Source organism: Musa acuminata, chromosome BXJ2-4 (assembly GCF_036884655.1).
Source record: "Musa acuminata AAA Group cultivar baxijiao chromosome BXJ2-4, Cavendish_Baxijiao_AAA, whole genome shotgun sequence".
Taxonomy (NCBI): domain Eukaryota; kingdom Viridiplantae; phylum Streptophyta; class Magnoliopsida; order Zingiberales; family Musaceae; genus Musa; species Musa acuminata.
In genome coordinates, this window is record NC_088341.1 from 35,527,608 (window position 1) to 35,547,142 (window position 19,535).

Consider the following 19,535-nt stretch of genomic DNA (forward strand, 5'->3'; position numbering starts at 1 on the left):
TCAGAAGAGAGGATTGGACCGATTCAAAGGCTGCAGAAGATTGGCATTGATTTGAGGCACGAGATGATCCAACAAGTCAATCCAATAATGCAATCCCAATGGTTTTAGGATGAACACAAAGACCATGACCAAGTCGACCGGGAAGCGTGTTGCCAAGCAAGTAGATACAGTAGCTACTGGATGGTGGAGCAGGTTCTTCCATTGCTTCTCTGTTCGACCATGAATCTGCTGATGAAGGAGAGCTGTGCCTGCAAGCAGATTCATGGAGAAAGATGATGCATCAGTGAGCAAGACCAACTACAGACAGTATAAATCAAGTAATCAACTCGGTTGTTTCATTTCTCTTCTCCAATCTGAGCACAGAAAAATGCTTTGGAAAGTACAACTCGAAGTAACCAGTTCTCGAAGTAAAGGCAGTCAATGATGACAGCTTTGCTCTTGGCGAGTAGCTCCTGGGATCATAAAGCTGGGTATTATCTTGTGTTGAACAGTCTTCACACTTCAACACAAAAGCATGCGACGAGGATGAGCAGCTACAAATGAAGTGCTTGGAGGTTACCTTACTTGTGTAGTTCTTCGATTTCAGTGCAGATGGTTTAGGCATTTGCTAGGATAATGTTTGTTTGTCTACTCTCAAAGAGTCTCTCATCTATCAAGCATGATTAGAGGTGTAGCTTCTTGATTCAGAAAAACCTGCCTATTGTTCTGACTTTATCTCCTTACTTCTGACTCGTCCTGTGATATTTAAAAAGGGAAGAAAAGATTATATATTTTTTTTTACAAAGATATCATATTTCTAATTTTATATGAAAATAATTACATAAGAAATTTCGTCAATATCTTAGCATCACATGATTAGTATCTCAATGACTAACATCTTGAGTTAATAATATATTATTACGTGATTGACACGAATTTACATTTTCGAACATTACGATCACACTTATATCACTTGAACTTGATATAGTATTATTATGTCCAACATAAAAAAAGACGTGTAACTATTTATGATATTAAATCAAAATATTAGTACAAATGATTTAAAATTTAAATATAAAAAGCCCATCGTACCATTATGAATCGGACGGTTTAAAACTATTATATTCGATACAATTTGTAGAATAAGATTGAAACTTAATCAATAACTAAGTTTAGGGTTCGACTCGTTTAATCAATAACTAAGTTTCAATGTTTTAACAAAATTGAGACAATCATTTGATTGTATATAAAGAAATTGTTATTTAATATAATAATTATTTATATTTTATAAAGAGTTTTTATCCACTTATACAATCAGAAGCCATTGATAATGTAATGTTGCATAATTATGAGACTCATAAATAACACAATAAATGTCTAATTGGAAAAAAAAATTAAGAATGTCCTTACTATCATCATATATTACCTTATTATTTATTTATTTTTATTTTTTTCACAACAAAATATGGTTTTCAAAAGATATTTTTTAAGGTTTTTTTTTTCGAGAAATGCCACTCATTTTTATAATCACCAAATAATGCCCATTTTTTTCTCTAATATTTAAAATATATATTTTTAACTCGATATATAAGGTGAATTAGTATCATTATAATATTTATATCTTACATAATAATAATTTTACTATAAAAATATAATATTATTTAAAAAATACAATGAGAAGATTAAAATGAATAATTAGACATCAATCTTATAAATCAAATCAATCAAAGAAACAACTAAAAAAGTCTAAACACATGTAATTTAACAATTAAAGGACAATTCAATAAGATGGAGATTAATATCAATCAAAATTTCAACATCATTAGACTAACGATCACCAAAGAATAATAAGTAAATGAGTTTTTGAGTTTATATATGCTAAACATAAATTTGTAATTATAAATGCAAAAAAAAATCAGATTTTTGCCACCATCTGACACAAAGCCACTAATTTTTGATGGGTGTTTATATCGGGTCGACCAACGCGACAGTTGGCCCGTTGGATTATGATCGGACGGCGCTCAGAGCCGGGCCACTTGTAGAATCCTCGCTCTTTGCCCCTGCTGCTCAAACCTAAGCCCTCGAACCTCCTTCTTCTTCTTCTTCGTCGTTCGTCTCCGCTGCGGACGAGAGGAAGGGAGAACACCGCGAGAAGCGCTCGATCTCCACCGCTGTCGCTCCTTCGATTCGACAGCATCAGGTATTTTCTCGATCCCTCACCTTTCCCCGTCTAATCGTTGTTTTCTCGAGAACCTCGCAACGTCTTGCGGAGTCTTCTACGACGATTTCTTGAAAGGAGATTTAATTGGAACCTGCTCGCTCTCATTTCCTCGACCGCTCCTTGCTCCCTCCCTCTCGACCACCTTTGCAATTACCAAATCACCGAGGCGAGAGGCGGTGCCTCTGTTTTCGATATCAAGACCTTTTTCGCTTTCTTAATTTATTTTCCCACGTTCTTTCTTCTTTCGTCTTTTTTGCCCTTAGCAGTCAATTTTAGGTTTTGTCCTGTCTCTTAAACGTTGATCCTTCAAATCATGGGGCTGCCATGGAGCGTAAAAAGCCTTTTTTTTCTCGCCCCTTTTCTCAGTTGATTTGCATTTCTCTTTTTCTTCCGTTTTGTTTATATGATCTGCAAGTCAAAAAGATCAAAATTTCTGGAAGAAAACGCCGGTTTGCTCATGCGTGATAAAATTAGGGCAATGTTGTTGAATTCTGTTTTCGTAACCATTTTAAGACAGATTTATTATTATTATTTTCTGTGTCAATGAATGTGTGGCAGATACATTTTGTTTTTAGTTCTTAGTGTCTTGACGAATTTCAAGATTCAAGAACACATTGTATACTAGTGCTCAATTTACAGGGAAGACAGTGGTTAGTTACTTGAATTTGTATTTTGATCATCGTTCAACATGTTATCATAATCAGATTGGGTGATTCAACCTGAGAAAAACAGGAACCAATTTTCTAATCCAACTTTGCTCTAAGAACTTAGGATTGGATTACCCTTGAATCATGATAAACCAGCTAATTTGATTGGTTTCTTTAGCAATGTCTAGAACTGGTTAGTCCATAAAGGTCTAACGAAAAATTCTCCTTAGTGACCCATCAGTAAATTCACTGGTGTCCTGATGATCTTAGTCTTGTCCATATTTACTGCCAGTTTGGTTTCAGTGACTTTGCTACATAAATTCTCTAACGTTATGATTGCCATGCTTAGGTGTTTGTGATATTTCCAAGAGCTATACAAAGATTTAGAAGCACACATCTTTAACAAAAGAAGTTAAATGCATAATGAACATTAGAATAACTAATTTAGGTTTTTTTAGTTACATATTTCATTGCAGGAAGAGGAAAAAAAATGTACTGAGTAGAAGAGTGTGCTGCTAATTATCAAATTGCAGTATAATTACATTTATAATGGCACTATTTGAGAATATAAATAAGTGGTATGGGTTTTGGTAAATCGAGGATTAATGCCTTCTGTGCTAGATTTTGCTAATGATGTGTTGTCATGGTACCAGATATGCTGGACCAAGTCATTTTTAACTGAGATTGTCCGGGATCATTCATTTAAAATTGGTGTGTGTGAATCATGGTTATACTTCTCTATGTTGTGTTGGTACTTCTTTGGACAATAGGTTCTGCAGTGTAGCCAATTTTTTAATACTTGAACTAGTTGAATTCAGTAGATATATAAATGTCCAATTAACAATGAGTAGACAGGGTTTATCAATTTTTTTGCTTTTCAAGGAAAACCAGGGACCAAGAATGTTAAAGCAAATAAGCATCCCTTTGTACACTTCAATTTCCAACATATAATTTTATTTACTGAGAAAAGTTCTTTTGGTTTTTATGGAGTAAAGATGAAGAAATGACAAAGAAGGGGGCTGCTGTTCAAGCGACTAAAAATTTAGCTCTCTTTAACATGAAGCTGAACTGGAGAATAACATAAATCTTAACATGAATCTGTCTGTCATAAATCAGCTACAATTTGCTCGAAGACAAGTCAACAAGTTAAGCTTCTTGGACCACTGAATATGGACCCTTTATTATCCATCTCATTAGAGATGATATCTCCTGCAGATGGGTGAGGAAGTGAACTTGATTGCTCTCTGTTCATATGTTCATTTTGCATCGGGGGATCTTGTTTGATTAATGTTTCTACGGACTAACCTTTAGGATGACATCTGTAGCATCTGAATGATGACTCAAAGTGGTTTGATTGTCTATTGAGTCTTTCATTGGCCTTTTGATTTCTGAAACTTCGTTGGCTCTACTTTACTTTTAGTGGCTGATCTTTGATTGGTGTATATTCAAATTGACATCATGAAATTTTAGCAGATACATGTCATACATAAGTCAATTTAATGTGATATTTAAGTTATTCTAAATTTGTTTCTTATGGTAATAATCGATGATATACTTTCTGGTTCTTTTTGTCTATTGTGTGATGTAGTGTGTTTATTTAAGAGGGAAAACTTTGGTGCCACGGTATGGTTACTCCTTTGCAACTGAGTTGACAAATGTTTGAGACATGGAAGCAACTTTTCCTTGCAAGGGTTTAGTTGCATACAGTCCCAAACCCCAGATTGCGAGAGCCTTGCACACTGGCTGCCCTTTTAAGTGTGTTGATATGAGAAATTAGCAATTTTGTTATGCAGTATAGTTGTTTTAGTAGGATTTTTTGCTGTTTTTTTTTAATCTTTTCTATTTGATCCAACTTGGAAATTCATTGTCACTGTTCATTTTGGTTTACAGCTGTTATTTCGTTGTCTATTTCCACCCAAATTACTGTGGAGAATGGCCAGCAATCCACAGTCCTCTGGGACACAGGTAGCATGTCACCCTAAAATGCTCTCTCCATTTCCTCTTTCACCTGCCTGGTACTTGTTGTGTGATTTACCATCAGTTTGAGTTATTTTTTTTTTCATTTTGTTATTGTTTGCGTGCCGTGAAAATTAATATTTTTATTCCATTCCAAAGCCTTTTAGGCCTGCAGTAGTGGGGCCTGCTGGCCCACCTCAAAATTTTGTCCCCCCTATGCCTATGCAGGTAACCTTGCTTCTTGCTTGCGTTTGGTTTTCTTGCTTTATTTGAATTCCTTTATTATTTCTTAAAATCATGTAATTATGGATATTTCAGTTTCGAACATTGGTTCCACCAACGCATCAGTTTGTCCCAGCAGCCTGTCAGCCATTCCGGCCTGTTGCACAAGGAATGCCTGGACCAAATGTTGCCATGCCTACTGGTCAAACACAAATGCCCCATTTTCCTCAATCACAGCATTTGCCTCCAATATCAGGCCAACCAGGTCAAGTGCTGCCATCATCACAAGCAATTCCATTGCCGTATGTTCAAGCAAGTAGACCTATTATATCTGGGTCATTGCCACCTCAACAGAATGCTCAGGTGACAAGCAATGTGCCTAATTTTCCCAGTTTAGGAATGCCTCTTTCTTCATCTTATACGGTAATTTCTTCAAGCTATGAACAAAAGTTTTTATCTTCAATTTTGGTTTGGTTTCTGTTGTCCGTTGTTTGATATTCTGATATTGGACTATTGCAGTTCATGACATCTTATGGTCAGGCACCAAATAGTATAAATGCTCCATCCCAGTTTCAACCAGCATCAATGATGCAGACTCCTGCCCCTTTAGTAGCACAACCCTGGTCTATGCCTGGAACTCAAAGCATGCCTCTTGTTACCCCTTTGATCCAAACTGCACAGCTACCTGCAGCTGCTGCTGTGATGGCTCCAGTGAGAATCTCCCCCACTTTTTGCTCCCCACTCTTCATCTTCTCTGTAGGAAAAAATTACATTTTAAGTCCAATAAATGTTAATTGTGTAGCTCTCTGCCTTAGCCTCCTTTTTTCTTCTCTAAAAAACGTAGGCACAAACTGTCCAGCCTAGCTCTACTGAACAGATGTCTTCTGATTGGCAAGAACACACATCTGCAGATGGTAAAAGGTCTGTGCTGGATAATTATGCTACTTGCTTGCTGTCTTCTCTTGGTCGAGAAACTTTTTGCTGTATATTTACTGCTGTTAAATTAAAATTGTTTAATTCAACACTGGAGAACTATGCTTGTAGTGTTTACTTCATTACTTATTAATCCATGTGATTCTTACTTCGTTTGTATGGTCTTGATACATTATTCATTTTTTGGTTCTAATTCTTATGATGGTTCTTCAGGTATTATTATAATAAGAAGACCAGGCAATCTGTCTGGGAGAAGCCACTTGAGTTAATGACACCTACTGAGGTGAGTCATTTTTGTAAACAAGTATTTCCATATTACTTGCAATAAAACCTTGAGTTGATCATGCCAGTGACTGAATCTCATTATTGTACCTTTCATAAATCGTGACTGTTGTAGCTACTGTGTCGATAAAAGGAATTTTTATTTGTATCATCTGTTTCTTTGCATGTTCTACTGGTTTGTAGATGTCTTTTGGCACGTCTGGAGCAAAAAACAACTGCTCTATATGGTCATTATAAAGGCGAGGTTTCACTTTACTCAAGGCAGGCAATTTTGCTATTTATTTTTATTTCATTAAGGGGCTTCTTTTCCTTGTAATGCTTGTGGTAGGTCTAATATCTAGTACACAAGAACTAGCAAGGCCTGATGCATTTCCTTGGCCACTCTTGATATGTTGACATGAGATTTTGGCTGTTCTCTTTTATTTTTAGCTAGTGCAGAATCTGATAGTTTGGGGCTAAATAGTTCATCTTGATACAATCTTGACTATTGATCTGAGGACTGCATTAGATGCTTCTTGTGCTGTAGAAGTTGGGCAGAGTTTTGCAGTTACATTATGGTCTCTGATATGTTAGTACATGCTTCTGCTTATGTGCTGAGATGATGTAACTTTTGGACAGATCAAATTATCAAATCATCATTAGGGTTCTTTGAGGTCATTTGTGTATATGCGTACTAAATGTCTGTTTGTTATTTTAAATCATATATTGTATATAATATTCAAGCCAGTATGTTTTACTTATTTCACAATTCAGTGTATAATATTTATTACTACCAACTGGGGATCATTTGGTGGGTGGTATTTCCTGAGCAAGATGCCAACAACTGTCACTGTGATAATTGCTAGTTTTTTTCAGAATTTTATACTACAAATTCTGATAGTTGATCTGTTTTTAATTAGTCCTCTTCTCAATGGTATGTTGAAACTTCTGTATTGAATCTTGATAGTACCAAAATATACTTGCTATGATGCACGAGTTTTTAAGTTAATGTAAACAATGTTCAACCTAACTGCCAAGTTCTCTCTGATCAGCTGCAAACTTTGAACGTTCGCTTACTGTTAAAATTCTCTTTTGTTGAGTTGGATTTTTGAAATTACAGTATATCAAACACAAGATGCTGAAATATCTTCTTTCCCGTGGTATATGACTATATGTGAACTAATTATCTTCCGTTTTACTGTGTGAAGGACAACACCTTATTTTCTTCCTATTTCATCAAGAGAGAATTAATTTCCTTCCATCAGATCATAACTTCATGCATGCCTTGGTGTATTTGATCATTGAAAATCTAGTATGCTAATGCTGATTTATATGACTTAATTAGTTTTAAGTTTGTTCACAGGTACATGATTTAATTTCTCACTCAGGAGGTATGGTTTATTGGGGGAATGTTTTTCTTGCAATGTGCTTCTTAGACTATCTGTCATCCCACATTTGTGGAAATTGTAGAATGTACTGTAACCAACTAGAATCTTTTCGGTGAGTTTACATGAGAATCATTCGCTGATGCTATCTTTAGTAGTGCTGTTGGACATTCTATCATAATCATACTGTTTGTCTTTATTTCTTGAGATCACAATGTCTGATGTCTAACAGTAGTAAATCATTATATGACTTTTCACTGAAATGTTTTTTATAATTCTTGTACTCTTTGGTAAAATGTTTCGTTGTTACTCAGATGTGTGGTTATGCAATTACTGTCTAGGTGTGCTCTGTGTTACCTGGCTGCGTTGTCCAGGAAGTTTTTTTTTTTTTCTATTGGAGAGATTTTATTATGCTCATTATACAATATTTTTTCAGAAGTTGTAATTAGTAGTTCTCAACTCGCCAGCAACTTATGTTTACATACCTCCCTAGACGCCGTTGGTTAATGAGAAGATTCATGTGCTTGTCTGTTTGGTTTGTTGACAATATTTAACTCAAAGCTCTTGTTTTAATATCTTTTGTTAGAATTATTTCGTGGTTAATATTTGGAATGTTTATTTTGATGTCCGATCAATTGGTAGCTTAGTTTGAGTTTTCTTTTTTATCTATCATGATTTGTCTTATTTCTGTTAGCAGTTAATATTTACAAGGTTTGTTCTGAAATCTGATTAGTTATTTCCTTATTTTGATTGGAACCTTATTCTTTTCTATTGTGAGCTCTTATTTCTGTTTATGATCATGAAGCTGGCCTTGTCCCATTAATTACTTAACTTGTGAAGTTGTACAAAACTTTGTAGGTTCAACTATCATATTCTTCTTTGCTCTTCTGGTAGCTATTGGCTAGGAAAAAGATTTTCAGGCATACACATGTATCTGCGAAAGGTTCTTTGAGGCAGATAATCTAATTGGCATCCATCAATTTTATGTATACTTGGCATACATGTGATTGGACCTCCCTAGATCCTGCATTAGCAGGTGGAAGCCCTTTTTTATGCCATACATGTGACTCAACATGTGCATGCAAGGCTTGGTGCCAATACATGCTTATGGGCACATGATTGGAGATCTTGATATTTTATGCTTGGGTGTGTACCATGTTGAAACTAGCATGATATGCTTATGCATCATGCCTATGGAGCCATATCTTTCCACATTGATATTTAACAATGCTGACTCAGCTAGGACATCAGGACACGTGGACCATCTTGACAAACAGACATGGACTCCAACATCTTGATGCATGTGATACATGGGGCTGCATATTTCTTCTAGCTTCATCAAATTTTGGTCATTTTTTAATCACAGCATTGAGTTCATAGATGCATTATACAATTCAGTACATATTTGCAGACTTCCATATTATTATGACACTTTGTGCTAGCTGGGCATATAGCACATCTATCAATGTTCTTATATACTCTGGACCAGCCTTGAAATTCTTGAATGATAATTTGGTTCAAGCTTTGCTTGCTCCAGAAAACCATTTTAAGGAGCTAAATGAAGGTGCTTGCTTCGAGATGCATATGGACTAACTGTTGCCATGTGATTTAGTCTCTTTATAAAACTGTTGATAATGATACTAAGCAATACCATTCACCGAATATCAGATTCAAACTTGTGAAAGTCACATACCAACTCCATGATGTATTAATTTCCATTGCAAGTACAACAGAGAGTTCCTGACTTTCTGAATATTACACTTATTTGTCTGTCTGCTCTAGTTCTAACTATAGGTTGGAAGTTCACACCAAGTTAGCATTCTGAATAAAGATTGCCGATGTGCCATGCTGTAGCGTGTTGTAACATGCACGACACATCGGCTCACTTTGACAGGCACTTCCTATCATCGGGGCCTTTTCTCATGCATGGGTACAGTGCGTGCCATGAGCATGTACCAGCTTGGTCATGCATCTTCTTGTAGACAGCAACATCCCTCATTTTTATCTCTGTGGCAAACACTTTGTACTTAGCATTAGAATGTGAAAATTTTCACATAAATTAGGCATAAGTTCAATAACCTTAAATTTCATAGCAAAGGACTTTCATAAGCAAGCTAGAAAACATGTTATGTCTTGATAAATTATTTAAACTCTAACCACTGGCATAAGCATACTAAATCAGGGACTTTGTCTTTCAAGTTGAGTTCAGGGATTTTGCTTTATATCTTCGTTTCTAGTTGTGCCCATGCTTTTTAGTTTCTTATTTTTGTCCAGTTTCTCATGATTATGCTATTCTTCTTTTACATTCCAGACTAATCTCAACTTGAGATTTTCTTACAAGTGGTCATGTTTGGTCTATCAGCCACTTGTTTGGACCATGTTCCAGGGATATGTTATCCATGCTTTAAAGCCTTCTTTGTTGTAGTTTTCGATGTTGCTCTTTTTTTTTTTTTTGAACTTTTACAATTATTACTGGCATGCCATTTTTTTCTTTTCTTAGTTTTGATCTTGGTGTTTATTTCTTCACTGGCACATCTATCAATGGTTTTTGAACTTAAAAACTGGTTTCCCCTTTGCAGTAATTCCAATGTTTGCTTGAAAAGATCTATTGTCACTTTGGAATTTGTATTTCTTTTGTATATGTTGTTTTTTATTTTGTGTTATATATCAAATATTGCCCTATCTTCATTGCATCTCTTAATTTCCCTCCATTTTGTATTGCACAAATCTTTGAGTTCATCAGATACAACATAAGAAAATGAATTGTTTCTTCATTCTGTGAATAGATTCTCTTCCTTCTGTCTTTATTTTATCCTATTCTGCTTGATCTGTATGTTAAGTTTTGTATATTTCTTTAGATGGTTTGTCATCTGATCATGCAGTACTCATAGAGACCCAAGACATTTTATTCCTTTAATTTTCTGCATGATTATGACATATCTTATACTAATGCCCTTCATACAAAATTGTTCAGGTTATAAATGCACACATTTTTTCTGACTGGTTATAGTTTATGTGAATGCATGCATATTTCTTCTTTTGACTGGTCTTTTTTGCTTGGTCTTTTGCATATTCGAAGTTTTGCACTAATCATTTGAAGTTTTTTTAACATTTTCATCTATGGCAGAGGGCAGATGCATCAACTGACTGGAAGGAATTCACTGCTGCAGATGGTCGAAAGTATGTCACTGTGTCATTCTTTTAGTTTATGATGATATTCTGCTTATGCTGTTATTTTCTTGAGCAGCACTATATATTGCCATGATGAACTGTGATATATTTTGATCTTTATATGTTTCAGATACTACTATAACAAAGTCACAAAGCAATCCAAATGGACAATGCCTGACGAGCTCAAGGTTTGATCTTGCTTTTGTTGTTTCTAACATTCTCTTTCCATCCTGCGTCAGTTTGGCCCTCAGAATTCTGTTTGTGCTGATTTTAGCTAGCTCGAGAACAAGCAGAGAAGTCTGCAACTCAGCCAGCACCAAAAGAAACAGGGACCACTGTTGTATCAGTTGCTTCAAGTGTTCCTTCTGTTGAGACACCTTCTGCAAGTGCTTTGGCTCTTAATGGACCAGCAGCAGTATCTAACGCCATGCAGTTGCCAGTTGATTCTGGTACCCAACCCCCGGCGACCTCTGTGGCACCATCATCCATTGCTGTTGTAACATCTGCTGGCATCAATTCTAGTTCTTCTGTAGGAACAGAAAACACAGTTGGTGTGTCAAATCATCATGCACCTTTAACTCCAGTAATCACTCCTGCTTCTGCGAGTAGTGAATTTCCTTCTCTTTCTGTGGATGCTCCAACCGCTGCAATTAAGTATGGATCTGGGTTGCTTTGGTGTTTTTATTGCCTTTCTTAAGTGTTGTAGCGAAATCTTGACTTCTAAACTGACTCTTTTCAGCAGTAATCAAGACAGTTCATCCCTTACAGATTCTGCAAGTGTGCCTGATGAAATTTCTGCTCAGGATCTTGAGGTATGTCAAGTTAGTAGCTTTACTAAACTTATCGCAGATAGTGTTCATTTCTTATTGTAGTAATAACATGCACTTATGTGGATTTATATGCTAATTTTGGAGCAATAATTTAAAAAACGCATGAGGCGTTAGGCACTCACCCGAGTGACGCGAGAGGCTCTAAAATATTAAAATAAAGATATATTTTAATATTTAAAATATTAAAAATAATTAAAATATAAAAAATTTTAATATTTTAAAAATATTCTCTACTATTAGTAGCAGTAGAGAAGAGTAAGTGTGAGGAGACTGAGGTGAGATGCTGAGTCACGGTAAGAACTGAGATGCGAACAAGAGGTTGCTGTATGAGAGCAGTGACAGCGGGCGGTAGCGAAGAGCAGCGACAACAGAGGAAATGTCGACGGCGGAATCACGAGTAGGGTTGGGGGAAGTCGCGAGGGGGAGGCTGACGCAGATGCGACTGAACCAAACCTAAAAACATGGTTTGGTTGCTTGGTTTAAATCGGGTGCTCGCTTGAAGCACTCGCGCCTGGGCTCGGGCAAGCACCTAGGCGGTGCCTCTTTGAAGCGCGTTGCCTGGACATTAAACGAGGCGCGCGGGCCTCGCCTCGCCTCGCTCGACCGCCTTGGCGAGCGCTCGAGCGCATTTTGAAATCACTAATTTAAAGAGCAAAGAAATCATTTGCTATTTCATTTTAATTTCAGAATGTAGTATTTTAAATGATTGAAGCTTAATTTTTTTCAGAAGATTGTATCTATTTGGGATAACTAGTGATGCTTGATTAGATTAGGCTTTGAACGGTAATAAATTTTTACCATGTCTATCTGTATGTTTCAAGATATGTTGTTGGACTTCTGTGCTTTGCAAACTTGAAGAAAATATTTGAGGTATTATATGTACGAGTCTTAAGAACTTGGTAAAGCTGTAATTTGGTGTGATAAACTATATGTGATGATTTTTGTAGAGGAGAAATGTGTGGTTGATGCTCTCGATATTCATTGTTGAGTCTGTTTTTCTTTGTCATTGTTTTATACATAAATCTATCCACTGAAAATTGTCTTAATAGTAGCACATCTCATTTTATATTCAAGTTCTAGATAGCATATTGCATAAACATGATTATTGCTTATGTTCTGTAAGTACAGTGATATAGAAGCCTTGCCCGGCTTGTTACTTATGATGTTTACTATTGCACTTGATCTTTCAAATTAGATACAGGGTTTGGAAAAAAAACAAGATGCTTATGTTAGGTTGGTGTTAGAACTTTTATGTCCTTTTGGCCAATTGCCACTTTAGGTTTCTGCTGGATGGTATGCCTCTTGTTTGCTCTGTAATAGGGTTTGTGTTGGTATTTAGTAGGGATTGGTTGTGTGCTGACATGTTACTGGTACCTAATTTAATTGGTGGCACAGAAGCTGTCGGAATGTTTGGTGCACTTTTTGAGCTTGCAACAGATGGTCAAAAACATGGCCTACTTGTTGTATAAAATAGCCGGTCTTGGCACTGCATGGCTTGACAGACTTTGGCATGAGATTTTTTATGTCAGCTAAAACCTAAAGCTTTGAATAACATACCTCGTACTAGCAGAAATAAAAACTTTTGATAGGCTAGTTATCTGCTTAAGCAATATAAGCTGCCCATACTCTGAAATGCTCGATTTGATTGCCTTGTTTGTTGTGTGATTGTTGGATATCCTTTGCTCTTGCCCAATGTTAACTGTGGGTCTTCACTTGGTGGTTGTGCTCTTAACTCTCTTTTTTGGGTTTTTGCTTACTTACATGAAAGTTAGTTTGTTGATTATGCTTGCATCAACCAGTATGAACTTGATGCTTAAAGATGAAAATATGGAATATAAACCAAGTGATGAACTGATAAAAATTACCTCGAGTTAATTTGAGAACACACTTTTCATTTTTGACATAAAATGTGAAGGCAAGAAGATAAAAACAAAGATTTGCCACTCACCAAAAAGTGGAACACATTTTATGCTTAAGTGTGAGGGCAGAGGAGGATGAAGAGTGCAGGAGAGATGAACATGGAGGAAGAGTCACTCTGTATTTGATTGCCTATTTATAATTATTAAAATGAGGGCAATTTTGTCATTATGCTTGAAAGGAAATATATAAATGATCAAAAGAGGCAATTTGGGAAAGTGCTCTGTTGGTTAATAGATGTTTACCACAGGATGTAGGATGTAATTATTACAAAGGTTGGGTCTCAATCATACTATTGAAGTGAACTTTTGTTAGTTTGTCTTGCTTTTTGTACATATTCATTCATGGTACTTTATTACTTTGAAGCTAGTCATGATCTTTATCTATTGGATGATCCTAATCTTCCCTTGTTAATTCCAAATTTGTAGTTTGATGGCTCTTTGGCTTCCTTAAAGTTACTTTGCTTATGCCTTTTTCATCTAAGCATTTTTCTTTAATTGGATAAACTGTTATATATCTTCATTAATGCTCCAGGAAGCTAAAAGGACCATTCCGGTTGTTGAGAAAACTAATTTCACTCAATTAGAAGATAAAATGGTTGATGAAGGACAGTTCGTTTATGCTAACAAGCTGGTAATATAATATGTTTCACATGTTAGTTGACATCTTCTTTTATGTGTGTAAGCTTGTAACTAATACTTCTCTTTAGGAGGCAAAAAATGCTTTCAGGGCTTTACTGGAATCTGCTAATGTGGAGTCTGATTGGACTTGGGAACAGGTGTGCAATTTCATCTCCTTTTTATTTGGAATGGCATAGGCATTAGCCAATTAGTCTGATTATTTGCACGTGGTTAATGTTTTTTTTCTACAGTTGTATATATGTATGATTTCTTATTGAAACTTCCTAGGCAATGAGGGTTATCATCAATGATAAAAGATATGGTGCTTTGAAAACACTTGGAGAAAGGAAACAAGCATTTAATGAGGTCAGCTTATGAGTTAACTTCAGATATAAAATTCACATTATAAGCACGTTTCTAAATGCTATGACAATTGGGCCATTTAGTTCCCAAGTACCTATTGAAATCACCTATGTTATTGATTTGATTGTTCATCAAATTTTTTACTCTTATTACAGTACCTGGGCCAAAGGAAAAAACAGGAGGCTGAGGAGAGGCGCATCAAGCAGAAGAAAGCAAAAGAAGACTTCACTAGAATGCTAGAAGTAAGTTCAATTCTTCTAATATAAGGTTGGTAATCCACTTGCTTCTTATGATATGATTTCTATTGGTCTTGTGCAGGAATGCAAGGAACTTTCATCAATGACTAGATGGAGGTTTGCTCTTGACTGCTCATGTTGTATTAGTGGAATTAAATAGTTCTTAGGTTAAAGGGTTTTTGTATTAGGACTCTTGTTTTCTTGCTCTTGTAAAACGTCTGTTATGTTTTTGAGTATTTTTTTGTTAATTAAACACAATTTCAATTCTATCTATGCAGTAAAGCGATAACCATGTTTGAAGATGATGAACGATTTACTGCAGTCGAGCGGTCAAGAGAGCGTGAGGATCTTTTCGAGGGCTATATAGCGGAGCTCCAGAAGAAGGTTGGAATTCTAAAAACTGTGTATTCTTATGTTTACCAACTAGTGATTTTTTTAAGAGATCTATTTAATTCTCTTCTTACTCTATGTTGAGTAAATCTGCCATGTCAAGCCTATTTTTGGATCCTTCATGCTTTTATTCAGCTCGAGCTGCTGATTTTTTTCTTACCTTTTAAGGAAGTTTAATGTTGGTTTACAAATATAATCATCAAAATCGATCAGGTATCAGTTTCACCATGGTGGAGACCAATATAACCAATGTGTTTGCATTTAGTTCAAGTACTTGGAGTCCTATCTTTGACAACTTAATAGCTCCTGGTCCCATTCTGCATCATTGTATCTCATATAGAACAATATAACTAATGTGATTGCATTTAGTCCAATTAATATGGAGCAAGGTTGTTCAACTCGTGATCTGGGCCTGGGCCTTAGGGTCGAGCAATCTTATGGCCCAGATCAAGATTGATGAGTTGAGCCAAATGCTATAATATAAAAAAAGGTGGAATCAGCCTGACTTGTGAGTCGACTCGGTGTTCGAGTCGATGGAGTTTACCGAGTCAATTCAGTTGGCTGTATATAAAAGAAAAAAAAAGAAGAAAAAACTCACCTCGAAGATGAAGCAATGTGTAACGGGCCCTAATCACCCTAATAATTGCTGTTGCTCATGATGAGAGGGTGCTGTCAACCTCGCCGGTGGCCGTTCAATGTTGCTGGTCTCCACTTCTCTCCTGCAACCTGCAGGAGGTATGAGGTGATGAGCCCTAACCGTTGCTGCCACGCATGATGAAAGGGTGCTGTGACCTGCCAAGCTTGCTGGCTGTTCAACATTCGCTGATCGCCGTAGGTACTGTTTCTCCTCCTCTCTCCTACCTCTCTTCCCATCTCCTCTCCTTTCCTCTCCTTTCTTCTACTCTCTTTTTCTCCCATCTCTTCTCTCCTCCCTTCTCCGACCCTCTCTTCTTGTCTTCTTTTCTTTCTTCTCCTCCCATCTTCTTCCATCTCTTCTGCTCTCCTCCCCTCTCCTAATCTCTCTTCCTGTCTCCTATATTTTCTTTTTCTCCTTCTCTCTTCTCCCCCTATCCTCCCATCTCCTCTCTTTTCTCTCCTTTTCCTTCCTGCTTTTCTTTTACTTGTAAATTCAAATCTTGGGTTTACACTGTACAACATAGATTGAGTACATACTGTTTTTGCTCCAGTATACTAATATCTTGTCTATTTGACACCTCCTGCATATTCACTCACTTGATCAGGAAGACAGTAGGATAGTAGGTGTTTTTTTATTTACTTTACTAGACAGTTTAGGACAGTAGGACTGTTAGGACAGTAGGACTATTAAACTGGTGTAGGACAGTAGTTTTTTTTACTTTGTAACAAGAAAATTATATATAATTTTTTAAATGTATTTATCTTAAATTATTTATTCTTATTTGTTTTTATAATTTGTAGGATCTTATGATCCTACAATCCATTTCTATGATCCGAGTTTGCAACCCCTTAAGGATCCTAGGTTGTAGGTAGGAAAGTGAGGTTGACAGCCTTGGTTTGCTGGCAATCTTTGATACCTTATAGTGCCTAGTTGCGATCTCCATACTTTTGGTATTGATTCTATGGTTGATATTGGTGACTGTTTATTGCAGGTTACAAGGTGCAAGCACTTTTCTTTCAAATGGAAGTTGCATTTTTCTTTTTATCTTCAATTTGTTGCTGAGAACCAATTGTTTGTGTTCCACAATCCAAAAAGCTCATTGTACACATATGAACAATAAAATATTTTTATAATAGTGCAACTAGATATAAAAAAGAGACAAACCTAGTGCATGAGGAAAATAGTACAACTTTATATACTTATATAAAATCATTGCTATTATTTTTTCTAAACTATAGCTTGAGCGGATCTTGCCGATTGGTCAGGTGTATAGCTCCTTTTTAAATTGAGTTACTGATTTCTATCTCATGCTATCATTTAGATTGTGCACATATGTCATCTCTGTCTCCTATATCTTTCACTAGGGTGTAATGCATTGCGGAAATTGTATTCCTTTGCATAATGCTTTGTTAGCTGAGAATCAATGGTTTTGCTGATATCACACATCTTTTCTTCTCTTGTTGCTTTGATTGAAGTATGCCAGCAATGTTATTGAAGATAGACTTTTTTTAATAAGTGATTCTACTTGATTGTGATGGTTAGTCATTTGTTTATAGGTCATCTTTTCACTTAAAAAAGGATTTTTTTTCTTTCCATTAAGCTGCTGGCTTTTTTTTGATTGAAACCCTGTTTTTGTTAGGCATGTTGATGCCTTGTGTTTTAACTGATAATCTTATTCCCTCTGGGCATGACAATTTATTAGATACAGAGTTGATTACATTTGTGGTTGTTGTGGTAAAAAATGTTACTGTTACAGCATGCTGTAATTGATTTGCATGTGCTGTGGTGTGGCTGCTTCTGGTCACGGTGCATCCCATTAATACATGGCCACAGGTTTGAGTCAACACTTTGGCCAGTGCCGGTATCCTCGTACTGACACATGCTACACTACAACGGTATGTTTCAAGATTTTTTGTCCTATTTTCTTGGTTTATAAAATCAAATTAAATAAGAAAAAAGTAAATCTAATCTATAAATCTATAGGAAATCTAAGCTACAAGGATAAGCATGAATAAGCATGCTATAATTAGCCCTAAGTTATGCCTGGGTCTAAATGGAAGGAAAAAGATATTAGCCCTAATTACATGAACTTAGCACACAGATTAGGTGTCAGATTACCTTGATTTAAAGACGATTACAATTGGATTTTGAGATTTAACCCTTCTCAATTGCCAATATTCCTTAATTGTTTGCAATTAGAGAAGAGCTAAGCCTTTTACCCATGAAATAAAGAGATTTGGTTAGGAATGTGTTTGAGAAAGAGAATAATCGATAGTGAGAGCGGAGAAATGAGTGAGGGGGTGTTTAAACCTTGCAATACCGTACCGTACTGCTCGGTATGGGCGGTACATATCAGGCCGATAGAGGACCGGTATGGGCGGTACATCGATACACCTTAGTGTACCATATGTCGGTATGCTTGGTACAACTCGGTACTTATCGTATTGACGACTAATTGGTACACCGGTATGGTACGGTATTCAGAACCTTGGTTTAAACACAGCCCAATCAGCCCTCAATGGTTGGATTGGATGATGTGGCCCAAATCTGAATGGTCGGATTGCTTGGTACACATCAGATTTTGACCGGTACACCTGTACCGGACCTGAACTGGCTGAAATCACCTTGTCCGAGTCTCTGCAGCTGGTCAGATTGCTGTGTACCACCCTTACCGTACTGTGCCGCTCGAAACTGCAACCATGGTCTCAATAAGATAGGTTTATCCTAAATTTGTAACTGTTTTCTTGTAGTACTAGGTCTTGTCTTTAGTAGATCAGAATATTGATCTCGACTCTTTTGATGGCCATGTTTTTTCTTTGTCATTCTTACTAGCTCAATGTTTCAAATTTGAACAACTTATGTAAAAGTAACAGGACATAGAATTAATTGCTTTGGTGTCATATCGATCTTGGTGCAGGAGAGAGCAAAGGCTGCTGAGGCGCATAAAAGAAACATTATGGAATATAGAGCTTTTCTTGAATCTTGTGACTTCGTCAAGGTATTACTCTAATTTTCTCATTCATATTTGAAAAAATAATATTGTAATGATATGTTAATTTCTGTTTTCCTTCTTTATTGGTTTAGGCAAACAGTCAATGGAGAAAAGTCCAAGATCGTCTGGAGAGTGACGAAAGATGTTCTCGACTTGAAAAGATTGTTCGATTGGAGAATTTTCAGGTTAGTTCCAACTTATTCTTTGCGATGGGAAGCTCTTTTGCTCACTTTTATGTATTGCAGGAATATGTTCGTGATCTGGAGAGAGAGGAGGAGGAACAGAGGAAGATGCAAAAGGTGCATCAGATTCTTAGTATATTTGTAATTTTTGTGTTCTACATTATATTTACACTTGGTTTTATGAACATACAGGAACAGTTACGACGTGTAGAGCGCAAAAACCGTGATGAGTTTCGTAAGTTGATGGAAGAACATGTTGCTGCTGGAGTTCTTACAGCTAAAACTCACTGGCGTGATTATTTCACACAGGTACTTGGTGATTGTGTTTTGCCCTCACAATATGAGATTTCATCATTAATATGCCGATCCTCATCATTTGATTTACATTTCATTTGCTCCTTGCAGGTCAAAGATTTGTCTCCTTACTTGGCAATATCATCAAATACATCAGGTGCAACACCCAAAGATCTGTTTGAAGATGTTACTGAGGAACTTGAGAAGCAGGTTTCTTTTTTTTCTCCAGTTAACTTCTTTGTGAGGCTATGCTTTTCTAAATAATGATATATTTGGACTGTCATGATAAAGTTAGTTTT

General features: G+C 36.3%; 1 protein-coding gene across 3 annotated transcripts in view; it reads left to right on the forward strand.

Moving 5' to 3' along the window:
* The first annotated feature begins 2,024 nt into the window (after positions 1-2,024).
* LOC135610541 (pre-mRNA-processing protein 40A-like) overlaps positions 2,025-19,535 on the forward strand; it is a 28,494-nt gene continuing 10,983 nt past the window's right edge. For 2 of the 3 annotated variants that reach the window (XR_010486173.1, XM_065105190.1), the window contains exons 1-22: positions 2,025-2,179; positions 4,738-4,812; positions 4,963-5,031; positions 5,122-5,448; positions 5,545-5,736; positions 5,870-5,946; positions 6,172-6,241; positions 10,732-10,784; positions 10,906-10,963; positions 11,050-11,429; positions 11,515-11,587; positions 14,057-14,155; positions 14,232-14,300; positions 14,431-14,508; positions 14,661-14,747; positions 14,824-14,858; positions 15,020-15,125; positions 18,686-18,766; positions 18,853-18,945; positions 19,006-19,059; positions 19,135-19,251; positions 19,348-19,446. Coding sequence is in view for 2 of the 3 variants with exons in the window: in XM_065105190.1 (XP_064961262.1) it covers positions 4,780-4,812; positions 4,963-5,031; positions 5,122-5,448; positions 5,545-5,736; positions 5,870-5,946; positions 6,172-6,241; positions 10,732-10,784; positions 10,906-10,963; positions 11,050-11,429; positions 11,515-11,587; positions 14,057-14,155; positions 14,232-14,300; positions 14,431-14,508; positions 14,661-14,747; positions 14,824-14,858; positions 15,020-15,125; positions 18,686-18,766; positions 18,853-18,945; positions 19,006-19,059; positions 19,135-19,251; positions 19,348-19,446 (2,250 nt within the window). In the remaining variant the exon portion in view is untranslated. The remainder of the gene's footprint in view (positions 2,180-4,737; positions 4,813-4,962; positions 5,032-5,121; positions 5,449-5,544; positions 5,737-5,869; positions 5,947-6,171; positions 6,242-10,731; positions 10,785-10,905; positions 10,964-11,049; positions 11,430-11,514; positions 11,588-14,056; positions 14,156-14,231; positions 14,301-14,430; positions 14,509-14,660; positions 14,748-14,823; positions 14,859-15,019; positions 15,126-18,685; positions 18,767-18,852; positions 18,946-19,005; positions 19,060-19,134; positions 19,252-19,347; positions 19,447-19,535) is intronic. The other variant, XM_065105191.1, reaches the window with a different exon arrangement.